This window comes from Schistocerca nitens, chromosome 4 (genome assembly GCF_023898315.1).
Source record: "Schistocerca nitens isolate TAMUIC-IGC-003100 chromosome 4, iqSchNite1.1, whole genome shotgun sequence".
In the NCBI taxonomy this organism is placed as follows: Eukaryota; Metazoa; Arthropoda; class Insecta; order Orthoptera; family Acrididae; genus Schistocerca; species Schistocerca nitens.
In genome coordinates, this window is record NC_064617.1 from 354,834,985 (window position 1) to 354,859,277 (window position 24,293).

General features: G+C 43.7%; 1 protein-coding gene across 1 annotated transcript in view; it reads right to left on the minus strand.

The window, feature by feature from the left end:
• Nucleotides 1-20,622, minus strand: part of LOC126252307 (heparan sulfate 2-O-sulfotransferase pipe) — a 293,570-nt gene extending 272,948 nt beyond the window's left edge. The window contains exon 1 of the mRNA XM_049953189.1: nucleotides 20,438-20,622. Coding sequence (XP_049809146.1) covers nucleotides 20,438-20,622 — 185 coding nt within the window. The remainder of the gene's footprint in view (nucleotides 1-20,437) is intronic.
• Between the last annotated feature and the right edge of the window lie 3,671 nt (nucleotides 20,623-24,293).

The window sequence follows — 24,293 nt, forward strand, 5'->3', positions numbered from 1 at the left end:
AGTGTTTTATGAATAGACAGCGAGAGAAAGAATGTCTGTAATCATGTACGAAGCTAATGTGCAAAATTTCTATATCCATTTATTGAACTGCAGATGGAAGTTTGAGAGCTCAGTCTTACCCGAGAATACCGATACTTAAAAGAATGGTTACATACGCATACATATTCGTAGAAAAATGAATCTTCAACTTTTTACCGCAGAACACGGGCAGCAATTTTTTAAGGGCTGGTGAGGAGCAATTCTTGACTTGGAACGGTGAGAACTTATTTATTGGGCTACAGAACTGTTTTTTTTTTTTTTTTTTTTTTTGGGTGTAGCGTAGGAGTTGTCGCACTGCTTCGGCTGCGAATGTTGGCGTAGAATTAAACACATCATATCTAACACTGAGCGAGTTTCAAGTGATAACTGAATTGGCAGCATGCGTAGCTGAAAAACCTTTTTTCCGACAACGGTCGGAGGAACGGTAACAAAGTGTTTGAGAACAAGGGGAATAGTCCTACAATGTTAGAACTCTTTTGAAAGTCTCGACGCTAGGGTGATTTTATGAATTAATAAGTAACGATGTGTTCTAAATGTACACCAAGTTAATAAGAAAATATAGTGCTTCACAAATACTTAATGTGGTTCCAATCTTTTTTAGTGTAGCTTCCTTATTTTCAACGTCCTTCTTACTGTGACTGTATGTAGACCGAAATAGGAATTGCCTTCCACAAGCGTTCTGCTACCGAGTACTGTCTTACAGTTCAGCTGGTAGGCATAGCTTCCCTGCTAACTAATGGACAAAAAAGAGACCGACGCGATAACGCGTGAAGGACGCGCACTCAATGAAAACAGGCACCAGCTCAGCTGCCGGCCAGCAGTCTCTCTTAAGACGCAGCAACTACAAAATCTGGCAAACACTGGAACCAGAAGCACATTTTTAATCAAAAGCAGCACGATTCGTATTGATTACTGCTGAGAAGACGCTATTTCTTCCTTTGAATCACGGTATTTCGTACTGGTCTTACCGCTAGTACACTGACTAGGACACTGTGTACGAACATGTCGTCAGACACTAGAAAATTTTATTGTTGACTTCCAAGTCGTAGATAGGACACTGATATTTATTGCTGCTTCATTACGCAATCACACGACTGGCATGATAGCAGTTAGCATTCCAACATATTACATCGTACAAGTTGACTTTGCTCAGCGCCCATTTAGGAATATCATTCGACGAGCTCTTATTGCGTTGTACATAATGAATGTATTTAAGTACAGTATGAATAAGGTGACCACAATTCAAAACGAGCCTTATATACTCCAGACGAAATTGTACACTACCGTCAAGTACTTACTAATAATCTACTCGTCCAGCCGTATTACATCCACATTAAAATAAATGCTATGACTTGCAAATACATACAGTTTAAACCAGTTTTTCAGTGAAACCGCAGATCTCAGAAGATCAGGGCAATAGTGGCCATGTTGGAGAAAGTCAATACTGTGTACTGGACTGGTAGTCGCAATCAGACATTTGCTTTTCGGAGTCAATATTCTGCACATAAGCCTTCCGGAAGGCGGAAATGTTCCAGCAGAATTTTATTACAACGGTGTGACCACAGAGATCGCCTCTGATTAGGACAGGGAAGGGAAACAGTCGTGGTCTTGCCGAAACTAGCGCCCATACATCCTCCTGTTATCTATAAGAAACACACAGAAAACCGAAACTAGGAGGCCCAGTCGAAGTGTGCCCCCTGTGTTTCTGTTTATCAATCTAGAAATGTTCCCCAATATTATGCTATGTGAAGTTTTTGGCTTTCTCTTCCATGTTTTGTCATTTGGCCACTCGAGGCTATTCTTATCATTTTGCCTTCCTCTGTAATAATGTGTTCTCACTACCTGGTGTCCTCTTGATTACTTTTTCTTACTTTTCATGTCTTCTCTCACCTGTAGTTGTTATTTAGTTTTTTAATATTTCAAATGAAATTTATTTCTAGAATTATGGTAACTCTAGTAGGCCTACGCTTTAAAACCTCGTTTAAGACTAAAGAGACCTATTATTGGGTAACACTCAAGGTTTTGGTATAATTCAAATGTCCAGTAACTGATAGAGAATCTTAGGTATGGTGCTGAAGTTGTAAGAGACCTGTTAAGGATAACATGCGCGGAAATTACTAGAGGAAAGAACGTACTTTTTGTGGAAGTCTCTTGGGGAAGTTTACATAGCAGTATAAACAGAGTCGTGTTTCTACACAATCCATTGAAGATTAAAACAGAGGTACGAATAATAGCGTTAGAATGTTCTCTTCACTGCTTTTGTAGCATATCAGTCGTAACTGCGAAACTCAACTCTTGGCTATACAGCAGCGGCTGTCACAGTGAAACAAAAGGTACAGTAATAACGAAGGATTGTTTTATCATGGTCCCTACCCGTATTAATTGAGACAGGTATCAAAGAACTTTTTCCTGTGGTGTAGCTTCCTTGAAAGTGATTATGATTTTTGTTTTACGCATTTGTCCAAGAACTTTATTTTGATGCGCGAGCATCAGGGTGATTTCAGGGTAATTTCAATCCCATACTTATGTTTTAATCATCATTATAAGAAACCTCTCGGAAGAACAACTACCTCTTCAATGTAGAACACGTCGAAAAATATGCATATCTCTTTCCATTAAAACTGAAATAAAAATGGTCGTTAACATAAACTACACCACAACACATTCGTGTATATTGCGTATCAGAAAAGCTATCTTGGTAAGTACTCCACAAGGGCATACCACTTAGACAGAATAATGCTTACTGCGGTGTTCAAACTACCCTTCTGATTAAAACACATTCACTAACCCACGCCACATAGTTCGTCGCAACTGACCTGATGTGATTTTCATGTTTCGACTGTTCAGACTACGAATAACATACGACGGTCCTTTAGATTACGTTCATCCTTATTTACATCTCTCATTACTCTTAATAACGCATATTTAAATATAGATGGCGAATATTACTAAACAAAATAACGGATTTTTGTGTTTCGCTTATGCAGAATGGTAACTGGAATTCCATGGTTGCCAATATTCATCGACAAAATTTGCCTCACACACTGAGGGAATAAGTGAAACGTTTACTCCATACTGAATGATGGCTGGTCTGAACTGATTGTGTGGGAATGATCTGAGAAGTTTTCTTGGTGTCACACTTTCATTGCTGTACGTTGATGAGGACATTATCCAGATATCGGAAGAATAATTCTTTTGCCATTTAGCAGATCTAAATGACCTGCATGCTTATCATTGTAGACTAGGTGGAAATCGGTCAGTTCTATACAGTCTCGCTGAGGGGCTCCCCAATATATATGGTAGTGCCTGACTTTAAGACCTTACTGAAAGGACTGTCCCAAAGGTTTGTGGATACTGATCACAGTGACTTTGCGAAGCTTAATTGTCAGGGAAAATATATGTCTTATTTTGAAATCTGTATGTTGCGACTTAATATACAGGGTGATTCATGTTAATGTTTAAAAAACCCCGAAGCGACTTAGAGGACACTGAGACAAATAACTGAATACAAGGCACACAGGACCACAAATGTCGAGAAATACCCCGAAAAATGGTTCAAATGGCTCTAAGCACTATGGGACTTACATCTGAGGTCATCAGTCCCCTAGACTGAAAACGACTTAAACCTAACTAACCTAAGAACATCACACACATCCATGCCCGAGGCAGGATTCGAACCTGCGACCGTAGCAACAGCACGGTTCCGGACTGAAGCGCCTAGAACCGCTCGGCCACAGCGGACGGCGATACGCCAAAAGTGTATGACAGATGTTGAACATGTGATGTCATCGGATGACGTAGCTCGCTGCACGTGCAGCAGTGGCACCTGTAAGTCTGTCGCAGCTCATCATCCCAACTCAAGTAAAGTTTTCACCTCGGTGTGCCCCCGGGCATACAGCCGCGACTTTAGCGCACGGGCCTCGCGGATCTAGTCTTTCGTCTGGCAGGCAGTATTTCTTTGCATTGCATTAAGGAATCACGTTTTTACATTGAGATAAGATTTATTATTTTATTTGCCGCTCTCGCGGTCTCTGCTGATTAACTGCAAAGTACAGTACAGCAAAACCGTATTGCGTCATAAGTAAATGAAACTGAGCTTCCGAATTGCATCGCTATCAGTAAATGACCTATGTATTCTTGACTAAATGAAGTCTGGAAACAAAAAAAGAGAGGGGACAAAAGGAAGAAACACAGAATTAGAACAGCTTTTGATTGGTTGCACCGAGGACAATAATTCTGTAACTTCTACGTTTACAACAGATCACATCTACAGACTGTTCGGAAACGGAGTAGCCTATCGGAGCGTGCGTGTCACTGCCCTCTACCGGCGAGGGTAGGATCGACAAGCCGAGTCGCTGCACGTGCGGCGGGGTACGTCGTCTGGTGAAGTCACATGTTCAGTACTTGTCAAGCACTTTTGGTTTGTTTCCCGACATTTGCGGCCCCATGTGCCTTCTACTAAATAACTTGTCTCATCGCCATCTACGTAGCTTCAGGTTTTCTTAAACGTTAACAAGAGTTACCTTGTATGTAGCATTTCCGTACTACTCACCATTGTATTGTAAGTATTGTATTGTATATTAATCGGGGGCCCAGAAACGTCCACAACCCCACGACGACTACTGCAGTCCACTGCACCCCTCGGCCGCCCCACACCGAACCACTCTTTCAGCGTTATTGTGCGGTTCAGCCCCCGGTCGACAATGAAATGAATTGAATACCCTTAGCTGCATACAAGCGTTGATATAAGTCAACGGGGACAGTTGAAAATGTGTGCCCCGACCGGGACTCGAATCAGGGATCTCCTGCTTGCATGGCAGACGCTCTATCCATCTGAGCCACCAAGGACACAGAGGATAGTGAGACTGTAGTGACTTATCTCTGGAACGCCACCCGTGACATCCCACATTCGCAGCTTATTGTCCCGCACTATATTAAAAGAGACCCTGCCCTTCATACTCATTACTCGCGGCTTTACTGCCGATTGCCGTAAGAATTCTGGCACTGTTTGTGCCTCCGCACAGAAGAATATGATCAAATGGCCAGTGAGCTTATATATATATATATATATATATATATATATATATATATATATATATCTGAAGATGGTATCTGTTCTTTCGGGCATGTCCGAAAGAACAGAAACCATATCCATATAAGTATATAGTTCTGGCAATACCATCCATGATCTTCCTCTTCTGTGTGGATGCACACATATTACCCGACCTTTTATGGGACTTGGTAGGAATGTTTGAAACGTCCCCTTTTAATAATTTTACAGGACTGTGCTTATACTGACACACAATATTTTGTTAGCGCAACGCAATCTGACTTTCAAAATTCCCTACAAAAGAATGGCCCTGACTAACATTAAACTATACCTTTCACAAATCACTTACCTCACAAAAATCTTCGCTGCTCAAGCTACTGCAATACAGCGAGCGCCACTACTGCCAGCTAAATAAAAGATTCAAACTATGGAAGGCACTAACTACTGATAGGGATAGTTAGCAAGTGAAAGATATTAATAGAGAACAAAGAATGTATTTACCTTGATATCATCATATATATAGCAGTTCATGACAAATTACAAAACTCCGCCATCTCTCTCCCCACATCCACCACTGCTGGCGGCTCACCTCCAACTGCGCAACGCTACGCGCTGTTCACAGCCAGCTGCCTAACACTACAATGGTTGAGTATTACAACAATGCAAAGCAGCCACAGACTGCACACAGCACAGCCAGTGATTTTTTTTATACAGAGGTGGCATTACCAATAAAAAAAACCTAAACAGCCTACTTACATGTTTTCCACGAGTAGTGAGTGTGCTGGGTCCAGATGGCTCTTAGCACTATGGGACTTAACATCTGAGGTCATCAGTCCCCTAGACTTAGAACTACTTAAACCTAACTAACCTAAGGACAACACATACATCTATGCCCGAGGCAGGTTTCGAACTTGCGACCTTAGCAGCAGCGCGGTTCCGGACTGAAGCGCCTAGAACCGCTCGACCACAGCGGCCGGCAGTGTGTTGGGTAGGGACACTACGAATGTAGTGTGTGGACGTATAAGGTGAGAATGTGGGAGGTGTGTGCGAGATACTCCCTGGAGTAACACTATCCTCTGTGCTCTCGGTGGCTCAGATGGATAGAGCGTCTGCCATGTAAGCAGGAGATCCCGTGTTCGAGTCCCGGTCGGGGCACACATTTTCAACTGTCCCCGTTTACTTATATCAATGCCTGTATGCAGCTAAGGGTATTCATTTCATTGTAAGTTCTTAATAGCGCTTTCCATAATCCACGAGGCACGGCAGTTACGGAAACCGTATTGGTTTGGAACTTGGGGGTTCATATTGTTTAGATGTCAGAGAAATTGGAAAGAATGCCGGAACAAGCAATCAGCTACAACTCCCACCTCTTTCAAAATTCAACAAATAAGCTAACAGGATTTGATCTTCCCTGAGATGAATGGACGAGACTCAACAGCTTCCGAATCGAAGAGGAAGGTATGTCCGCAACTTGAGGAAGGGGGACTGATGTGAAAGTTCTGAATATAACTGTTGTGGAAAGGAAATATCAATAAGAGAACTGTCTATTCCATGCATTTAAAGGTGCTCTGAACGGTTTGGATGAAGTGATATCATATGGTGCCCTCTTGTTACCAAATTTAAACCTTAACTCGTAAATACTTCTGAATTTGCTGTGTGTCGTACGGTAATAACAATAATAGTAAGTTCACAGACAAACTATTGTGCTCTACTAGAGCGTCTCATTTACAAGAAGTGAGCATGCTCAAAAGTGGCGGAGTGCCGTACGTGATCTGCAACTAGTATATCACTTCTCGCAAGAGATTTAACTCTACAAATAGATATAAATCGCTAATTCATTCATTACTAGAAACTTTGTTTTTGTATACCACTGGCCATATAAAATATCGAAAGTCCTCCACCCACAGCAGCATTTCATATCGGTATAACGTAGCACCCGCATGTCCTGCAAATTGTGTAACGTATATAATCACACCCACGCTACCGTTTGCTTTCACTTTCAAAATCCAACTTCCGTAGCGTGAAGCCTGCAACAATCCTTCATACACACATTTTGTTCTGCTTATTTTGTTGTGCTTTGCTTGTGCGTCGTCGGAATTCTATGAATCGTGGTCTGTTTAATGGAAATGACTGCAGATATACATGTAGCGCCAAAGAAATTGGTGTCGGTAAGCCTAATAAAACACAGAAATATGTAAAGAGGCAGAATACGGCGCTGCGGTCGGCAACACCTATATAAGACAACAAGTATCTGGCGCAGTTGTTGGATCGCTTACTGCTGCTACAATGGAAGGTTATCAAGATTTAAGTGAGTTTGAATGTGGAGGTATAGTTGGCGGACGAGCGATGGGACACAGCATTTCCGAGGTAGCGATGAAGTGGGGATTTTCCTGTACAACTATTTCACGAGTGTACCGTGAATATCAGGAATCCGGTAAAACATCAAATCTCCGACAACACTGCGGTCAGAGAAAGATCCTGCAAGAACGGGACCAACGACGACTGAAAAGAACAGTTCAACGTGACAGAAGTGCAACCCTTCCGCAAATTGCTGCAGATTTCAGTGCTGGGCCATCAGCAAGTGTCAGCGTGCAAACCATTGAACGAAACATCGACATGGGCTTTTGGAGCCGAAGGCCCACTCGTGTACCCTTGATGCCTGCACGACACAAAGCTTTACGCCTCGCCTGGGCCCGTCAACACCGGCATTGGACTGTTGATGACTGGAAACAGGTTGTGTGGTCGGACGAGTCTCGTTTGAAATTATATCGAGCGGATGGACGTGAACTGCTATGGAGACAACTCATGAATCAATGGACCCTGCATGTCAGCAGGGGACTCTTCAAGCTGATGGAGGCTCTGTAATGGTGTGGGGCGTGTACAGTTGGAGTGATATGGTACCCCTGATACGTCTAGATACGAGTCTGACAGGTGACACCTACTTAAGCATCCTGTCTGATCACCTCCATTTATTCATGTCCACTGTGCATGTCGACGGACTTTGGCAATTCCAGCAGAACAATGCGAGAACCCATACGTCCATAATTGCTACAGAGTGGCTCCAGGAACACTCTTCTGAGTGTAAACACTTCCGCTTGCCACCATACTCGCCAGACATGAACATTATTTAGCATATCTGGGATGCTTTACAACACGCTGTTCAGAAGAGATCTCCACCCCGTCGTATTCTTAGGGATTTATGGATAGCCCTGCAGGATTCATGGTGTCAGTTCCTTCCAGCACTACTTCAGACATTAGTCGAATCGATGCTACGTTGTGTTGCGGCACTTCTGCGTGCTCTCGAGGACCCTACGCGATATTAGACAGGTGTATCAGTTCCTCTGGCTCATCAGTTTATATTGCTCATACCTCTTAACATGAGTTGCACATTACCGTTGTGGTACTGCTATAACAAACTCTGCTACCTTTAATTCTAATGAACACGAGCCACTTCCTACTTCTTGTACCTCAGACATACAACGTAACCCGATAAATTAACTACGACTTAGTGAAAATCTTAATTTGGCAGTGTCGTATGCAATTTACAAAACAGTAATAAGAGTTGTACGCAGAAACACACATTTTTCAGCACTTTACAAGCAAATGCGTCAGTGGTGGGACACTTCTAGCGTGGGGCCAGTTTTCTTTAGTAAGGGGGCTACTGTATATGACTATTTCGTTTTCAAAGCTCTATATTTTCCAAAATATTACATTTACAAATATGATTGATACATGAATAGAACCATATGCTCACCAAGTTTGCATTTTGCACCACCTCAGTCTTCTCAGATCAGAAAAACGGCCCGTACAGCTTCATCTCTGACATTAACCTTCCGCGATTCTCGTTTATGCGCTACAATTCCATTAGGCTTTTCAGTGCCCCATACTCACAGTGTGGCTTTTAACCTTTCCAAATAAATGGAAGGCTACTTCGTCGCTGAATATAACCTTGGTGACGAAATTTTCATCCTCAAGTGCTTCCTGGATTGTGATGCAAAACTGAAGGCGCCAGTCATAACCTTCGGGCTTTAATTGTTGCATGATCTGCAGATGGTACGGTTTGAACTGTGACCGCCGTCGCAAAATCTTCCACATAATTTGCTGCGGTGGCTTGGGCGGACCGTTGATTTGTTTGGACTCGGACGAAATTTTCACTCACCCTTTCCATCGTTGCATTTAGAAACTTAGTCGATCAGTACTTTTCTGTTCATAGAGAACCCGTGTCCCTCAATTGTCGATATCAACGCACAGTGGTCTGTTTACATGGCGGTTCTCTTTCATAATTCCATCTGAATTCACTCTGCACTCTTGTAACAGATAAAAAACTATCATATTCCAACACACAAAAAGTGTTTCCTTGTCTTGTCGCCATTGTGTCAAGACATTGTACTCGTAACGCCAAGTGGAGGGCACAATGTAAACTCGGTGAGTTTACAGTTCTATCTGTGCGTCAATCATATTCGCACATGGTGTGTTAGGTCGTCGTTATGGAACTACTCAGTCCGATCTCAGGGTTACATCAATTCGTTACACAAATTCTCAACGTACTTTTGTCCCATATTATGATTCGCATGCTCCTTCAGTCTCATTACTGCATCCCTCTAAACCTCACAGTATTCACAGTTACTATGCTTTGTTCGTTCAAATTATTTGGGATATACCCTCTCCTGTCCAATATTTCTTCTAGATAGCATTTAACGGGAACAGAGAATTGTTTACTATCAGTAAAGGCCCATAAACGATCGATGTATCGCTAGCGATATCACCTGCAGTCCGTCGGTCGCTTCCACCCTGCTACACACGAGCGATTTATCAAACAGTTTCAGCCAGCATTTCAAATATCGATGAGCCATTAAGCGGTATAGAAAATCAACTGTTATACTTAATAATTGTGACAAAAATAAAAGAAATGCGAGTTCATTTTATTAAACTCGTTTTGACGTTGTGGGTTATGTTACAGAATATATTACATTTTTCATGAAAGCCAAGTGTGTTGTGAATATCTTTAAGGTAATATTTTGTAAATATACCTTAAAATCCTCGATTCCTTTCTCGTTTATTATTCATGTCGTTTAACGACAAACATTTACGCTATGTTTCTGCGATCTCAATGTGTCTATAAAAATTCTAGCGATAACAGGTATTCTGCTTTTCGTAACACTTATTGTAATTAACATGACGGAGAGAGAAATTATATGAAACGGCGAGAAAACAAAGTTTATCTCTGCAGTAGCTACTGCACACCTTTAAAAATTTGACTCAGCTTGCTCAGTTAATACACTACTGGCCGTTAAAATTGCTACACCACGAAGATGACATGCCACAGACGCGAAATTTAACCGACAGGAAGAAGATGTTGTGATATGCAAATGATTAGCTTTTCAGAGCATTCACACAAGGTTGGTGCCGGTGGCGACACCTACAACGTGCTGACATGAGGAAAGTTTCCAACCGATTTCTCATGCCTGATGAAACGTTGTTGTGATGCCTCGTGTAAGGAGAAGAAATGGGTACCATCATGTTTCCGACTTTGATAAAGGTCGGATTGTAGCTTATCGCGATTGTGGTTTATCGTATCGCGACATTGCTGCTCGCGTTGGTCGACATCCAATGACTGTTAGTAGAATATGGAATCGGTGGGTTCAGGAGGGTAATACGGAACGCCGTGCTGGATCTCAACAGCGTCGTATCACTAGCAATCGAGATGACAGGCATCTTATCCGCATGGCTGTAACGGATCGTGCAGCCACGTCTCAATCCCTGAGTCAACAGATGGGGACGTTTGCAAGACAACAACCACCTGCACGAACAGTTCGACGACGTTTGCAGCAGCATGGACTATCAGCTCGGAGACCGTGGCTGCGGTTACCGTTGACGCTGCATCACAGAGAGGAGCGACTCCGATTGTGTACTCAACGACGACCTGGGTGCACGAATGGCAAAACGTCATTTTTCCGGATGAATCCTGTTTCTGTTTACAGCATCATGACGGTCGCATCCGTGTTTGGCGCCGGCCGAAGTGGCCGTGCGGTTAAAGGCGCTGCAGTCTGGAACCGCAAGACCGCTACGGTCGCAGGTTCGAATCCTGCCTCGGGCATGGATGTTTGTGATGTCCTTAGGTTAGTTAGGTTTAACTAGTTCTAAGTTCTAGGGGACTAATGACCTCAGCAGTTGAGTCCCATAGTGCTCAGAGCCATTTCGTGTTTGGCAACATCGCGGTGAACGCAACTTGGAAGCGTGTATTCGTCATCGCTATAAAAAAAAAAAAAAAAATGGTTCAAATGGCTCTGAGCACTATGGGACTTAACATCTGTGGTCATCAGTCCCCTAGAACTTAGAACTACTTAAACCTAACTAACCTAAGGACATCACACACATCCATGCCCGAGGCAGGATTCGAACCTGCGACCGTAGCGGGCACGCGGTTCCAGACAGAAGCGCCTAGAACGGCACGGCCACACCGGCCGGCGCCATCACTATACTGGCGTATCACCCGACGTGATGGTATGGGATGCCATTGGTTACACGTCTCTGTCACCTCTTCTTCGCACTGACGGCACTTTGAACAGTGGACGTTACATTTCAGATGTGTTACGACCCGTGGGTCTACCCATCATTCGATCCCTGCGAAACCCTACATTTCAGCAAGATAATGCACGACCGCATGTTGAAGGTCCTGTAACGGGCCTTTCTGGATACAGAAAATGTTCGACTGCTGCCCTGGCCACCACGTTATCCAGATCTCCCACCAATTGAAAACGCCTGGTCAATGGTGGCCGAGCAACTGGCTCGTCACAATACGCCAGTCACTACTCCTGATGAACTGTGGCATCGTGTTGAAGCTGCATGGGCAGCTGTACCTGTACACGCCTTCCAAGCTCTGTTTGACTCAATGCCCAGGCCGTTATTACGGCCAGAGGTGGTTGTTCTGGATACTGATTTCTCAGGATCTATGCAGACAAATTGCGTGAAAATGTAATCACATGTCAGTTCCAGTATAATATATTTGTCCAATGAATACCAGTTTTTCATCTGCGTTTCTTCTTGGTGTAGCAGTTTTAATGGCCAGTAGTGTATTAGCTATTTCTGTTTAGATGTTAAAAAGTTGAATAAAGCGTCAAGTTGTTCATTAATACCATCTGGAGGCCTATATGTTTTGATTATTACTATTAACTCTCCATGAGTCTACGACACAAATTTCAGGATGGTAGTCACTGTAAGATCTGAACTTTTTTTTTAAATTTTGTATCCCTTCTTAATGTAAATGGCAACTCCTCATTCGTCTTCAGTTTTCAGTGTCCCGTGATTCCTGAATAACTCTATAAATTCTAACGGAAAATCCTTCCTCCAAAGGGCCATAGCGAAACAAAACAAAACTGCAGAACCACTTAATAGCTAGACAAATGTATCGCAGCTAATAGCCACATTGCCACACACGATCGTCGGCGATTCGTCGAGTTATTTGGGTCATACGCGCAGTCAGCGGTCGGTCACGGACGTGCAACCTATGGACAGATTGTGCGAATAACAGATGAGAAACAGTTGCTCAGATAAAGAACGTAGGCCTAAGAGGATCAACTTTTCCACGAATTTTAGTGAAAATTATTTTAAAAAATGAAATTGTTGATCGGGAGGCATCGTGTGAGGCCTCCAGCCACCTAATTGTTAACGTTTTCTTTCATCACACACAATGACTTACTTCCTTTTGAAAACGTGAATTTTGAGCATTGTGTGTGTTTACTGAGGGCAGATGACTTTGATGAGCTCTTGTAGAGGCTCAAGTTTATGTTGTTGTTGACGACGAGAGGCGACGGAGAAGCGGTGACACCCAGTGCGAGCACATAACCTGCTGCTTTCGAATAGTGCGCAAGGGAATGGGGGACGAGGGACGCTTTGACCTAACGTCTGTATCTTGTGGGTGAGCCACGTAACCTTATTCGATGCAGAGAGATTTGGTATTTAACACATGAGTTTGGCTGAGCCTGCGACCGGAAACTTTAAGTCAGCATCTCTTTTTCCCTTGCCATTGATGCATTCGTGAGGAAAATCAGCTGGATTCGAAGCGACATCCTCCGGGTCGAGCATCTCTATACTGGAGTGTGTTATGTCCTCAATAATGAAGATGCGTACATTCAGTCGGATAGTTAGGAAAATGGCAGGAAAACTAAATTGGAGCTGCGTGATCTAGAATTTGTAGGAGTCAAACGAAGGGCCTCGCCATGCTAATGCGTGGATAGCTGGTCTGATGTAGGAAACAGGATGCTGCTGTGCTTCAGGTCCAAAAAATATACTGCGGCTTGTCTTCTGCAGATGCTCTATATTTTTTGTTCTTCGGGGTTACAGCAGTGAACTCATAAACACATATCACATCTCTCGTGGTTATGAAGTGTGGAAGACGGCAGCAGGCATAAGTAGACCGGCAGTGGTTAAGTGTGGTGGCGTGCGTGATCAATCAAGGATGCTTTATGTCGTATGTAGCACTGTTAGGTCTTTCGCACTATCGTCACTTACACCGTTTGCTGTCGGCGTACTGAAGCACGTCATTCAAAAGGCAGATGAACAAGACAGACATCTGCTGCCCAAACGGTGAAGCCATAGTCATTCTTTTGTGGACTGATCCTGCCACTACATCGTATGATTACTTGGCGGGGCGAACAGATGAGTTTCAATGTAGCGCTCAACGTTCAGTGTTAGTGTCTGTCGCTGTAATCATAAGCTACGCCAGTGATATTACTGACGTAATGACGTCAAAAATTTAACTTGAAATTACAATGAAATGAATACCCTTAGTTGCATACGGGGTTGATATAAGTCAACGGGGACAGTTGAAAATGTGTGCCCCGACCGGGACTCCAACCCGGGATCTCCTGCTTACATGGCAGACGATCTATCCATCTGAGCCACCGAGGACACAGAGGATAGTGCGACTGCAGGGACTTATCTTTGGCACGCCTCCCTTGAGACCCACATTCGCAACTTATTGTCCCGCACTATATTCATAGTGCCCCTGCCCATCATACTCATTACTCACGACTTTACTTCCGATTCCCGTAAGATTTCGGGCACCGTTTGTGCATCTGCAAAGAAGATGGTCAGATGACCGGTGAGCCTTATGTTCTTTCGGATATCTTCATATATATTCATCATATACATCTGTTCTTTCGGACATGTCCGAAAGAACAGATACCATTTTCATATATATAAAAATTTAACTGCCGAAGTGAACGTGTACTGTTTGCTTAGTACATTATTAACTACCCATTGTTCGTCAAATTTGACGAAGACAAATTTAATTTTCACATTTCTTAATATTTGTGCAAACTCACATAACTGCAATGACGTATTATTAATATGGTCATTTTTTTCTTTAGCATATGTAAAATCATTGAAATCAGTTCGGTATTTCCTGTGGGAGTGGAGTTAACCTATGACTTTGTTAGTCATTATAAATATATGCGCTTTTATGGGAGGATCAAAACTATATACCCTCGTAGGTCAATAATCATTTTAAAAGCAATTTCGTTTCGTATCCCGAAGGAAGTGGCAGCAAAGCGGATTACCCTATTGAAATTTGACTTACTTCAGTGAGAGTCAAGTCGCTCAAAATTCATGCGATTTTGAGGCCAACACGATCACAAACAAGTTGGAGCTTAGTTACGAACCATTATTGACATAAGTTTTCTTGACTCGGGTGTGGCCCCCTGTATTATACGATTTGTTTTTGATGCAAAAGGAGCGTTAAGTAAATCAAATATCAGTTATTTATCACGCTCTGCCAGGTGGTCTGAGATCGCTTTTTGTACATCCCCGTGAGCGGAGGGTATTCCTGGTAAACAACCTTTGGGAACATTCCGTGGAATCTCGTTTCCTTTTTCCATGATCCCACAAAAAGTATAACTAACTTATCACTCAGCGTGAGTAAAGACCTATAAGCAAGTGACGAAAAAGATAAGAGGATGAAAAAGAAAAGAATCTTTAACAAAATCTGCAAGAAGAAATAATGGCGTGGGGTTGGGTGGGGAAAGGGGAGTGGCAGATGGGCAACATTGCACAGTGATCAAAAAGTTGCTTTTTTTGAGAGGAACAAGGTTCAGATACCCGTCCAGTCATAATATTTCAGGTTTCGTGTGTAAAACATTATATCTCAATGGTAGCATGGTTCCCTCAATAAAGCCGGTCATTGTGGCCGAGCGGTTGTAGGCGCTTCAGTCCGGAACCGCGCAACTGCTACGGTCGCAGGTCCGAATCCTGCCTCGGGCATGGATGTGTGTGATGTCGTTAGGTTAGTTAGGTTTAAGTAGTTCTAAGTTCTAGGGGACTGATGTCAAGTCCCATAGTGCTCAGAGCCATTTGAACTCTCAATAAAATCCTATAACGTAATTCCTCCAACTGGATTACTGGCTCCTGCATAATGACCCAGTTGTCTTCGCAGCGTTTAATTATCTTACAGTATCTCTTCTTTTTTCACAGACTTGAAAAAATATCACGAGTGCTCAGCAGATGCAAACTCACGACAAGCGATTCCTAGAGCTGATAGTAACGTCTACGGCAATCGCAGCGCTTGACGGTTCAAATGAGTTTCAAGACGGGATTAACAAAATAATACAGAAAAGAAAACTTGAGCACGAGGCACAGAACACTCATACAACCACGTGAAGCTGTCAGAAAAAATTATACTTTGGGATGTTGTTCATCTCGCTCGTCACGTTAGCTTGAATGTCGGTTGTGTCGTCAGAGCATTGACCCATCATGTGAATTTTTGCATTTTGACTTTTTGCCGTGGGTTCATATTGATAATGTCAGATCTTGTCAATTTTGATGATTTGTTCTAGAACAGAATTTCAAACAAGTCTCGGAAAGTGTCCACGCTTGTTTGGGAGTCAAAGTGTGAGGGACAAACTTTGGACACACTTTTATCTTCTTCAAAACGTTCTGCAGAATGTAGATTGTCCTGAACACTTGATTTAGAAATGTTGCTCCATTGCGATTTGTGACACACCACCGCTGACACACTATTTCCGCACGTGAACTAAGCAACACTGCTTGCTCACAAGTGATGTGGGCTGATCGATTTCACATCTGTTGTTTAAACTTGTTAGTTCAAGCTACCATCGGAGTTACTGCGCTGACGCCAGCCATAAAGTCAGTCTCGGAACTTTTCGGTCGGACATTGTGTAATAATCTTAAAGATGTTGTAGCTTTCCTTATTTTCCGTGCTTGCTAAGAAAAATTGGAGGAAAATTCCGCTTTGTGCGAAATACAGTTTGATTAGGTTTGCTGTACTCAAACATGTTTCAACACTTTCTGTGCTGCCTTTAAGACTTATTTGAATTCTTTCGCACATTATGCGTATGTTGGTAGTTTTAATCTGCAATTTGTCGTGGTGTTTTTCCTTTGATTTTCCTTGAACCTGCTGACGGAAATAGTGAAAGACTGCATAACAGGCCTGTCTGTGACCTTGTCTCTGCTTCCTCCACGTTTAACATTTTCGGTGTACTCTTTGCTTCAGACAGACAGATGCACTCACATTGCGATTCGGAGATATTCTTCTTGATTCCCATGCACTTACATAGTCCAACATGATAAAGCACCAGCTTATTCCGCACATTTTGTTCTCAAACACCTGAGTCAGATTTTCTTTAAAGTGTGGATATGAAGGTGAAGTTCTGCTGCGTGGCCAGGTTATTCTCATCTGGCCCCACTTGCGTTTTTCTAGTGGATTTAAATGTAAAGTATTATCTGCGAGAGATCTTTCGAGACAGAAGAGGCTCTCGCTGCCGACGATATTGTTCCAACGACTCCGCAGTTATTCGAACGAGCATATGAATTACGTGTGGCTCAACTGACACGTGTAATTCTTTCGAATGGACGCCACTTTGGCGACCTTCGTATCCCTAACCCACCCCAATAGTCCAACAGGGGAAAGGGCATCTACAGTTTAACGCGAAACCACGAATCGTTCGTAGCGCATCTTCGCTTAATTGAGAACAGAAGATTTAGTTAAAGGTAGACCGACATATTCTCTGGTACGAGCGGGGTTTGTTGGCAAGGCCTTTCGTTTTCCAGGCACACACTTCATCACTACTCCACCAGATACGACGAGTCGTAACTAAATTCGTGCGACTGTGTAACGTCTGCACTGAAAAGGGTTACGTCACGTTGGTGAACTGCAATGAATATAGCACCTTGCTCAGGTAATCAAACTTTAAAAATGTGCGTCTGCATGCAGTTTTATCATCTCCAGCAAACCAATGGCAAACATGAAAATCTCAAATTGATGTATCAGTTGTCTTCTTTTATTCTTGGGCCCAAAGCAGTATTAAATTTCTTGAACGAAGTCATGATGCTGCGTGCCGGCCGAAGTGGCCGTGCAGTTAAAGGCGCTGCAGTCTCGAACCGCAAGACCGCTACGGTCGCAGGTTCGAGTCCTGCCTCGGGCAAGGATGTTTGTGATGTCCTTAGGTTAGTTAGGTTTAACTAGTTCTAAGTTCTAGGGGACTAATGACCTCAGCAGTTGAGTCCCATAGTGCTCAGAGCCATGATGCTGCGTGAGGATTTTTTTAAAATTTGAAACGGAGAATTTATTTAATTTCATTTCATTTAAGATTAACCAATTTTGCCGCTTTGACTTATCGTATGAGATCACACAGAAGTTACGTATGTGCTTACAGCATTTAATGCTGCACGTAGCAAGCAGTGTGGAGAAAACAACTTGCAATGCCGTCCCTAATAAGAATGCAGCACATGATAATGTGCAGAAGTGGAAATGCATATGTATATGTTACACTCTTTTCCTGATGTCGCCAACGTAGCCGAGGTCGCTAGCTTACGCCTGTCCAGTGGCGCTCGACTCGGAGGTAGCCAGTTCGAATACCGGTGGTAGTTGAAATTTTCATTGTCTGTATTTCAGCCACAAGGGGAGGAGAGGTTTTAGATTAACGTTGCTAACAACCAGTTTCCACCAAGGTCCTGATTTATTTTCAGATCACTGCGCAATGTCTCGTGAAGTGAGAACAAGCGATACTGGTGGTGGTGATCTGTCCGTCAGACAAGGAAGAAGAGCCCGGTAGTTCACTTGGTGCTGTTCTGGAGGAGCAGGCTAAGCCGACACCGGATATCCTCCTCTCCCTTCTCTCATCATCTAAAAAGACAAACGTAATACCTCACTATAAACACCCGTTACTACCACGAACACTCAGCAAATACACTTAAGACACCACTCTCGTACATAAGGTACAGAGTGGCCACTATTCGCTGAAAAAGGAATCCATTTCCGATAAGGCGGTTGAAAAAGACCTCCGCGTGTCCCAGCCAACAGTGTCACACGACTCTTTCTTAACTGTCTGAACTTACTTTATAGTGCCCAAAGGGCTGACTGTGACTAACCGCAAGTGAAATGAAATAAATTGTATTTTTCAAACGAAAGCAGCCTCAGGTAGGGAAATCATTTATTTAGTGTTGAAAAACAACAAACTGCGTTTTTGTCCCACTAATATTTATTTCGAGCCTGTTTCCGGCTTGTTGGGCCACCGTTAGGAAACAGCTGACTAGCGCTCAAGAGGGCCAGTAATATGTAGGAAACCAAACATTAGAAACAAAGGTACTGTCAACACAACAGAATCTTCGGTCGTGTCGTGAGAGATGTCAAATCGAAAGTTATTCACTTACGTTATGCATTAGGCATGTTAAATTACAGTGTTAAATTATAGAATAACATGCTTGATGCCTCTGTGTATCGGTAGCATCTTTGTTTGCAACGTTTAGTTTCCCACACATTAGTGTCTCTTGTGAACGACAGGTAGTTGAAGAGTAAATGGAAAAAGTTCCAAATGTCACATTTGTCAGGAGAATCAAGAAACAATGAACGGTATCCCTTCTTGTGCATAACTTGTTTGTATCAAAGAAACTGAGAAGGTATTCTGACATAATAGAATCACCATGCCCATCTCATTACTGTAAAAATAATGAGGCAAATTAGAAAATAATTTATTGAGAATGTTCTAGGTGCCATACCGAGGAACTGACTGGTTCCTAGTGCCAGCAAGAAGTTTTATTTCATGTGTAATACAGAGACACCACCTTTTAGTTGGATAATACAATTACAGAAATACAGCAGTAATATTTTACTATTAGAAATGTAGCCAACAACAACAATGTCTCATTTCTTTCAAATTTTTTAGAAGGGAGTAACAAAAACAAATCCATGAAAAGAAGTCTCAGTATTGACTTCTGTTTCATACAAAATTCCATTCTTGGGTTTAGATGGTGCAAAGCTTACTGCAAAACTCCCTGTGCCGTTGAGGAAGAAATGGCAACATCGTTAAGAGGTCTTTCTGTTTCGTATTTCATAAACGTGGCTGGTCTTTCAGACGAAGTACGGTATGGCGTACATGACTCATGGTCTTTCCTCTTTTGAATACATTGACATTTTTTCTAGTCTTCATTTGTACTACCTATTTGAAAAGAGTACGACACACTTCGATCATACAACATTTGGAAATCTTACACTCCTGCAATGACTACAAATTTCGGCAGCGCCTTTAAAATAAAAGAAGTCAGTTGTATGCAGTGGCATTGCGTGGAATGGGTTCATAGTGGTAGCTGAGTCAACAATTTTGTACAAATCTTGTGGAACAAAGGAAAGCCTTACCTCCAGTTCTCCGTCTCTGTAATTGCAAAATCCCTGTGGCAGCTCAAAAATCTCTGCCCACTCACCAAAAAAAGGTGTGTTATGTCTTCAAATCGTCTCAGGCTAAATTGAGTACCACTGCGTGACATAAGGATCATGCGGCAGCTAGTAATGATTTGAAACATTCCGTGCATGGTATGACACTCGGATCAAGTGTAGCGACATGCAACGGAGTACCGAGAACGCAACAGCAGTGAAGACGCGTTTTGTGAAAAAATTCCACTTAGAACGTTTTCCATTTCCTCCATTCAGTTCTTTCCTGACGATGGCCCAGTGAGTCGAAGACCGGTTCGAAATAAGTACTAGCAGAACAAAAATGCAGTTTATTTGTTTTCCAACAAATAATATATTGAAATTGTTCTTCCAAGAAGGGCCGAAAGAATCCAAAATATGAAAATTACTTATTCCATCAAACTGATGCATCTGTATATGTTCAACACCCTTGGGGGTTTGTCTCGTCATCACACAAACACACTGTGTGTTCCAGAAGGACCGTAAGCACAAGATGAGATCGTAGCGGGTACAGCGGGATGAAGTCTCATTTTTGGCCGCGGTGTGTAGAAGAGGGGCAAAGGTGAGTCAGGATTAGCCTCTGCCATGCACTGGTGTGCCGAGGATATTCGCAAAAGGCTGGCGAGTGTAGCCGCGTGCGCACTCACCGGCGGGGCACGTGGAGCTGCAGCAAGCGGCGCGGCCGCAGCGAACCGGCGGAGTCGACCATCGCGCACACACTGCGGCCGGGCCGCAGCCGCCGCCGCCACCGCCTCTTCTGCCGAGGAACGGCACTGCGCATGCGCGAGCGACAGTCGCCGCTCCAGTGACCCGCTACCGCGCAGAGCCGCATCGCGCCCTTGTTTTGGCCGGACCACTCCTCCCGGCCACGGACCTCGCGGCCGGCCTTTGCTTCCGGCTACCTCCCCATCGATAGGCCATTTTTACACGGTACGGGTTTTGCTTCAGCTGTCACTGCCAGGTGCAGCGGCTGATGTATTTTTACAGTACAAGGCACGCCCTACAAGCTAATACATAATGATGAAATGTATTCGAAAATTGCCAATACGCTAACAGCAAAGTTATACAAGAGAAACCACTTCAAACTGCACCGCAAATATTGCAGAAATGTTTTTGTGCAAACAAACTTTTCTAAATGGAGCAGTGCCTATTGCCATTAACAGACTAAAAGTAGGATAAATTAGAATGTCACTGATGTTTGTTGCAGGATTTTAGTGACAGTCGTTTACGAGTTATCGCTTTTTGAAAAGATTTCACACTTGTTTGCGCCATTCGACCTGCGTAGTTGCTACTTTCTAGGGTTAGAGGGTGCACATACAATATGTACCTTGAGTGCAATGGGACTTGCTAGTCAGTTAGCGTGTGACAGTCCAAGCACTAGGTCGTTGGTGGACGATGGGATTTAATAATGCAAGAAGAAGCCGACATGCTCATGATGTATGGATAACGTAGGAAGAATACAGTTCGTTCTTGTACGGTATATGAGGCAAGATATCCCGATAGACGTCAATCATCTCGGCAGTGATTTATCAACCTCACGTTAGCTCCAGCGCAATCGCACGAGGAAGCGGCATGAGTCGGCAAATGTCCTGCGCATTCTCCATCGGCATAGGTTCCATCCGGATCACATCTCCCTCCATCACGAGCTGCACGGGGCGATTATGAGAATCACGTTAACTTCTGTGCATCGACGTTAAGACAGGACACTCCAGATGAATCATGTATCTTGTTTAGTGATGAAGTCACATTTACCAGTCACGGCCAGGTAAACCGTCGGGACATGCGCTATAGGTCTGTTGACAATCCCAGTTGGCTTCTCAGGTGGAATGTCAGCGTCCTTGGAGTGTAAACGTGTTGTGTGGGATAGTGAACCATCATCTCACAGGCCCGTCTTTCATAGATAGAACACTGAACGCGCACAAGTATCGCAGCCTGCTAACAGACCATCTTCAACGGATGCTAAACGACGTTCCTCTGCAGAGTAGTAGGAATCTGTAGTCCCAACATGACGGCTTTCCAACCCATAGTGCACGAAGTACTACAGCATGTCTTCACGAATTGTTTCAAACCGTTGGATTGGACGAATAGGACCTGTGCTTTGTTCTGTCCTCTCCCTGGATTTGGTGCCTGTAGACTTTTTCCTGTGGGAAAAGCAGAAAGTCGCTGTCTACAAGGACAAATGAACTACACCCGACGACATGCAACGACGTGAAACTTCCTGGCAGATTAGAACTGTGTGCCGTACCGAGACTCGAACTCGCAGAACAGCTTATGTGAAGTTTTGAAGGTAGGAGACGAGGAACTGGTGGAATTGTAGCTTTGAGGAGGGGTCGTGAGTCGTGCTTGGGTAGCTCAGTTGGTAGAGCACTGGCCCGCAAAGGGCAAAGGTCCCAAGTTCGAGTCTCGGTCCGGCCCACAGTTTTAATCTGCCAGGAAGTTTCACATCAGCGCACACTCCACTGCAGAATGAAATTCTCACTAAGCAACGACGTATTAGTGCAGCTCGGACATCTTCTCTGAGATGCTAACACGTGAACAGCAGTCGTTCCCTACCAGAATGGAACGTGTATTGGCACTGCCGGTAGTCATTTTAGACACAACCTGTGATAGTCAGTGGTCCCGTTACTGGTCAGAATCCCCATGACTAATATATGCATTTGTGTTGTTCTTGCTGGCCGGTGTGGCCGAGCGGTTCTAGGCGCTTTAGTCTGGAACCACGCGACCGCTACTGTCGCAGGTTCGAATCCTGCCTCAGGCATGGATGTGTGTGATTCCTTAGGTTAGTTAGGTTTAAGTAGTTCTGAGTTCTAGGGCACTGATGACCTCAGGTGTTAAGTCCCATAGTGCTCAGAGCCATTTGAACCATTTTTGTGTTGTTCTTTAGTATATGTTACCAAAGTTATTACATAAGTGTGGTTTACGATATCTCGTAAACGACTCGCACTAGAATCCCGCAACAATCACCACTGACATTCTAATTTACTCTACTTTTAAATTATTAATATCAATGGGCATCGTTCCACTTAAGAAAATTATTTTTCCATAGAAAATAATCTTTCTAAGTATGATTACAATCCGTTTGTTGGCTGTCAATAGGAGCCCCTGACTATCAATCCATTCTGTGAAAATAGCACATCAGTAACACTTTCCATTCCCGCGATATATGCGGTGCAAATTTTAGGGGATTCACCCTGTAAAATTTACTGAAATCAAATGAAAATTCGTGCCGGACCGCAAATCATATCCGGATTAGCTGCCTTACAAGAGCTGTTCCCTTCAGCGCTTAGGATACCAGAGCACACTTCACGGACAGATCCAAACTTCCATATTTCCCAGTGTCTGCTTCCCACAGTGCTCGGACGATTATGTGATTCCTGCACAGGGAGAGACTTATTTGGTTTTCTCATCAGATTGCCTTGGCTTTGGCTTTGTATTGGACAGTGTCTGTAAGTTCGATGCAATGTACTTTCGGACAAGCATGCACTTCCGAAGGAACATTGCAGACGCTGTCAAATACAAACACTGCAGTAATGCAATGCGTAATGCACAGGAGCTAGATCATGCTGTAAGCAGAGTTTGTCATACACTAGTGTGTAGAGGTTACGGTCGAAAGTAACTTCCGCACTGTTGGTGCCAAGTAACATAGCTGAGTGGAACGTGGACTATACACCGATAGAAGAAAGGTAACTGAGAGAAATACGGAATAAGACGAATAGAGACGACACTTTCATTCAAAGAGAATAATTACACTGAAGTCACTGTGGTCCCCAGGACTTTACAGAAAACGGGTAATGGAGCTAATTAGCGTGTCTGACCACCATGGACGGCGATGCATGATCTGCAAGGTGATGCCATCCCGGTAATAATGTTGGTGAACAGTTCTTTTTGTAGGGTGTTCCATTTCTACACCAGTGCGGTGGACAATTGCTGGATGGTCGCTGGAGCATGTGGATGTGTTGGAATGCCGCTGCCCATCGCATCCAACATGTGCTCGACGGAATTTAAGACGGGGGAACTGGTAGGTCAGCTGATTCGCCAAATATCCTATCGTTCCAGGATCTCCTCCACCTGCACTATTCGATGGGATAGCGCATTGTTATCCACAAAAATAAAGTCAGAGTCGAATGCACCCCTGCACACACACATGGGGAAGGAGTACAGCGTCGCCATAACGTTGAACGGAGTGTGCGCGGTGTTCAAAGGTTTAGAGAACGCAACATAATGCCTCCTCGCACCATAACGCCTGGACCTCCAAAATGATCATGTTCGACAATGTTCCGGGGTGTAATACGTGTTCCTGCCTCTCGTCATATGAGGGTACGTCTAGAGTCACTACTCATACTGAATCTGCTCTCATCCGAGCAAAGCACACGAGCCCGCTCCTCTTTGGCCCGTTCCTGTGCTCTTGGCACCATCGTCAACGGTGCTGCCTCAACGCAATGTACCGGTCGTAGGTCAGAGACACCACCCGCAAGCAGTCCTCGTGCCACTATCTAGCGTGAG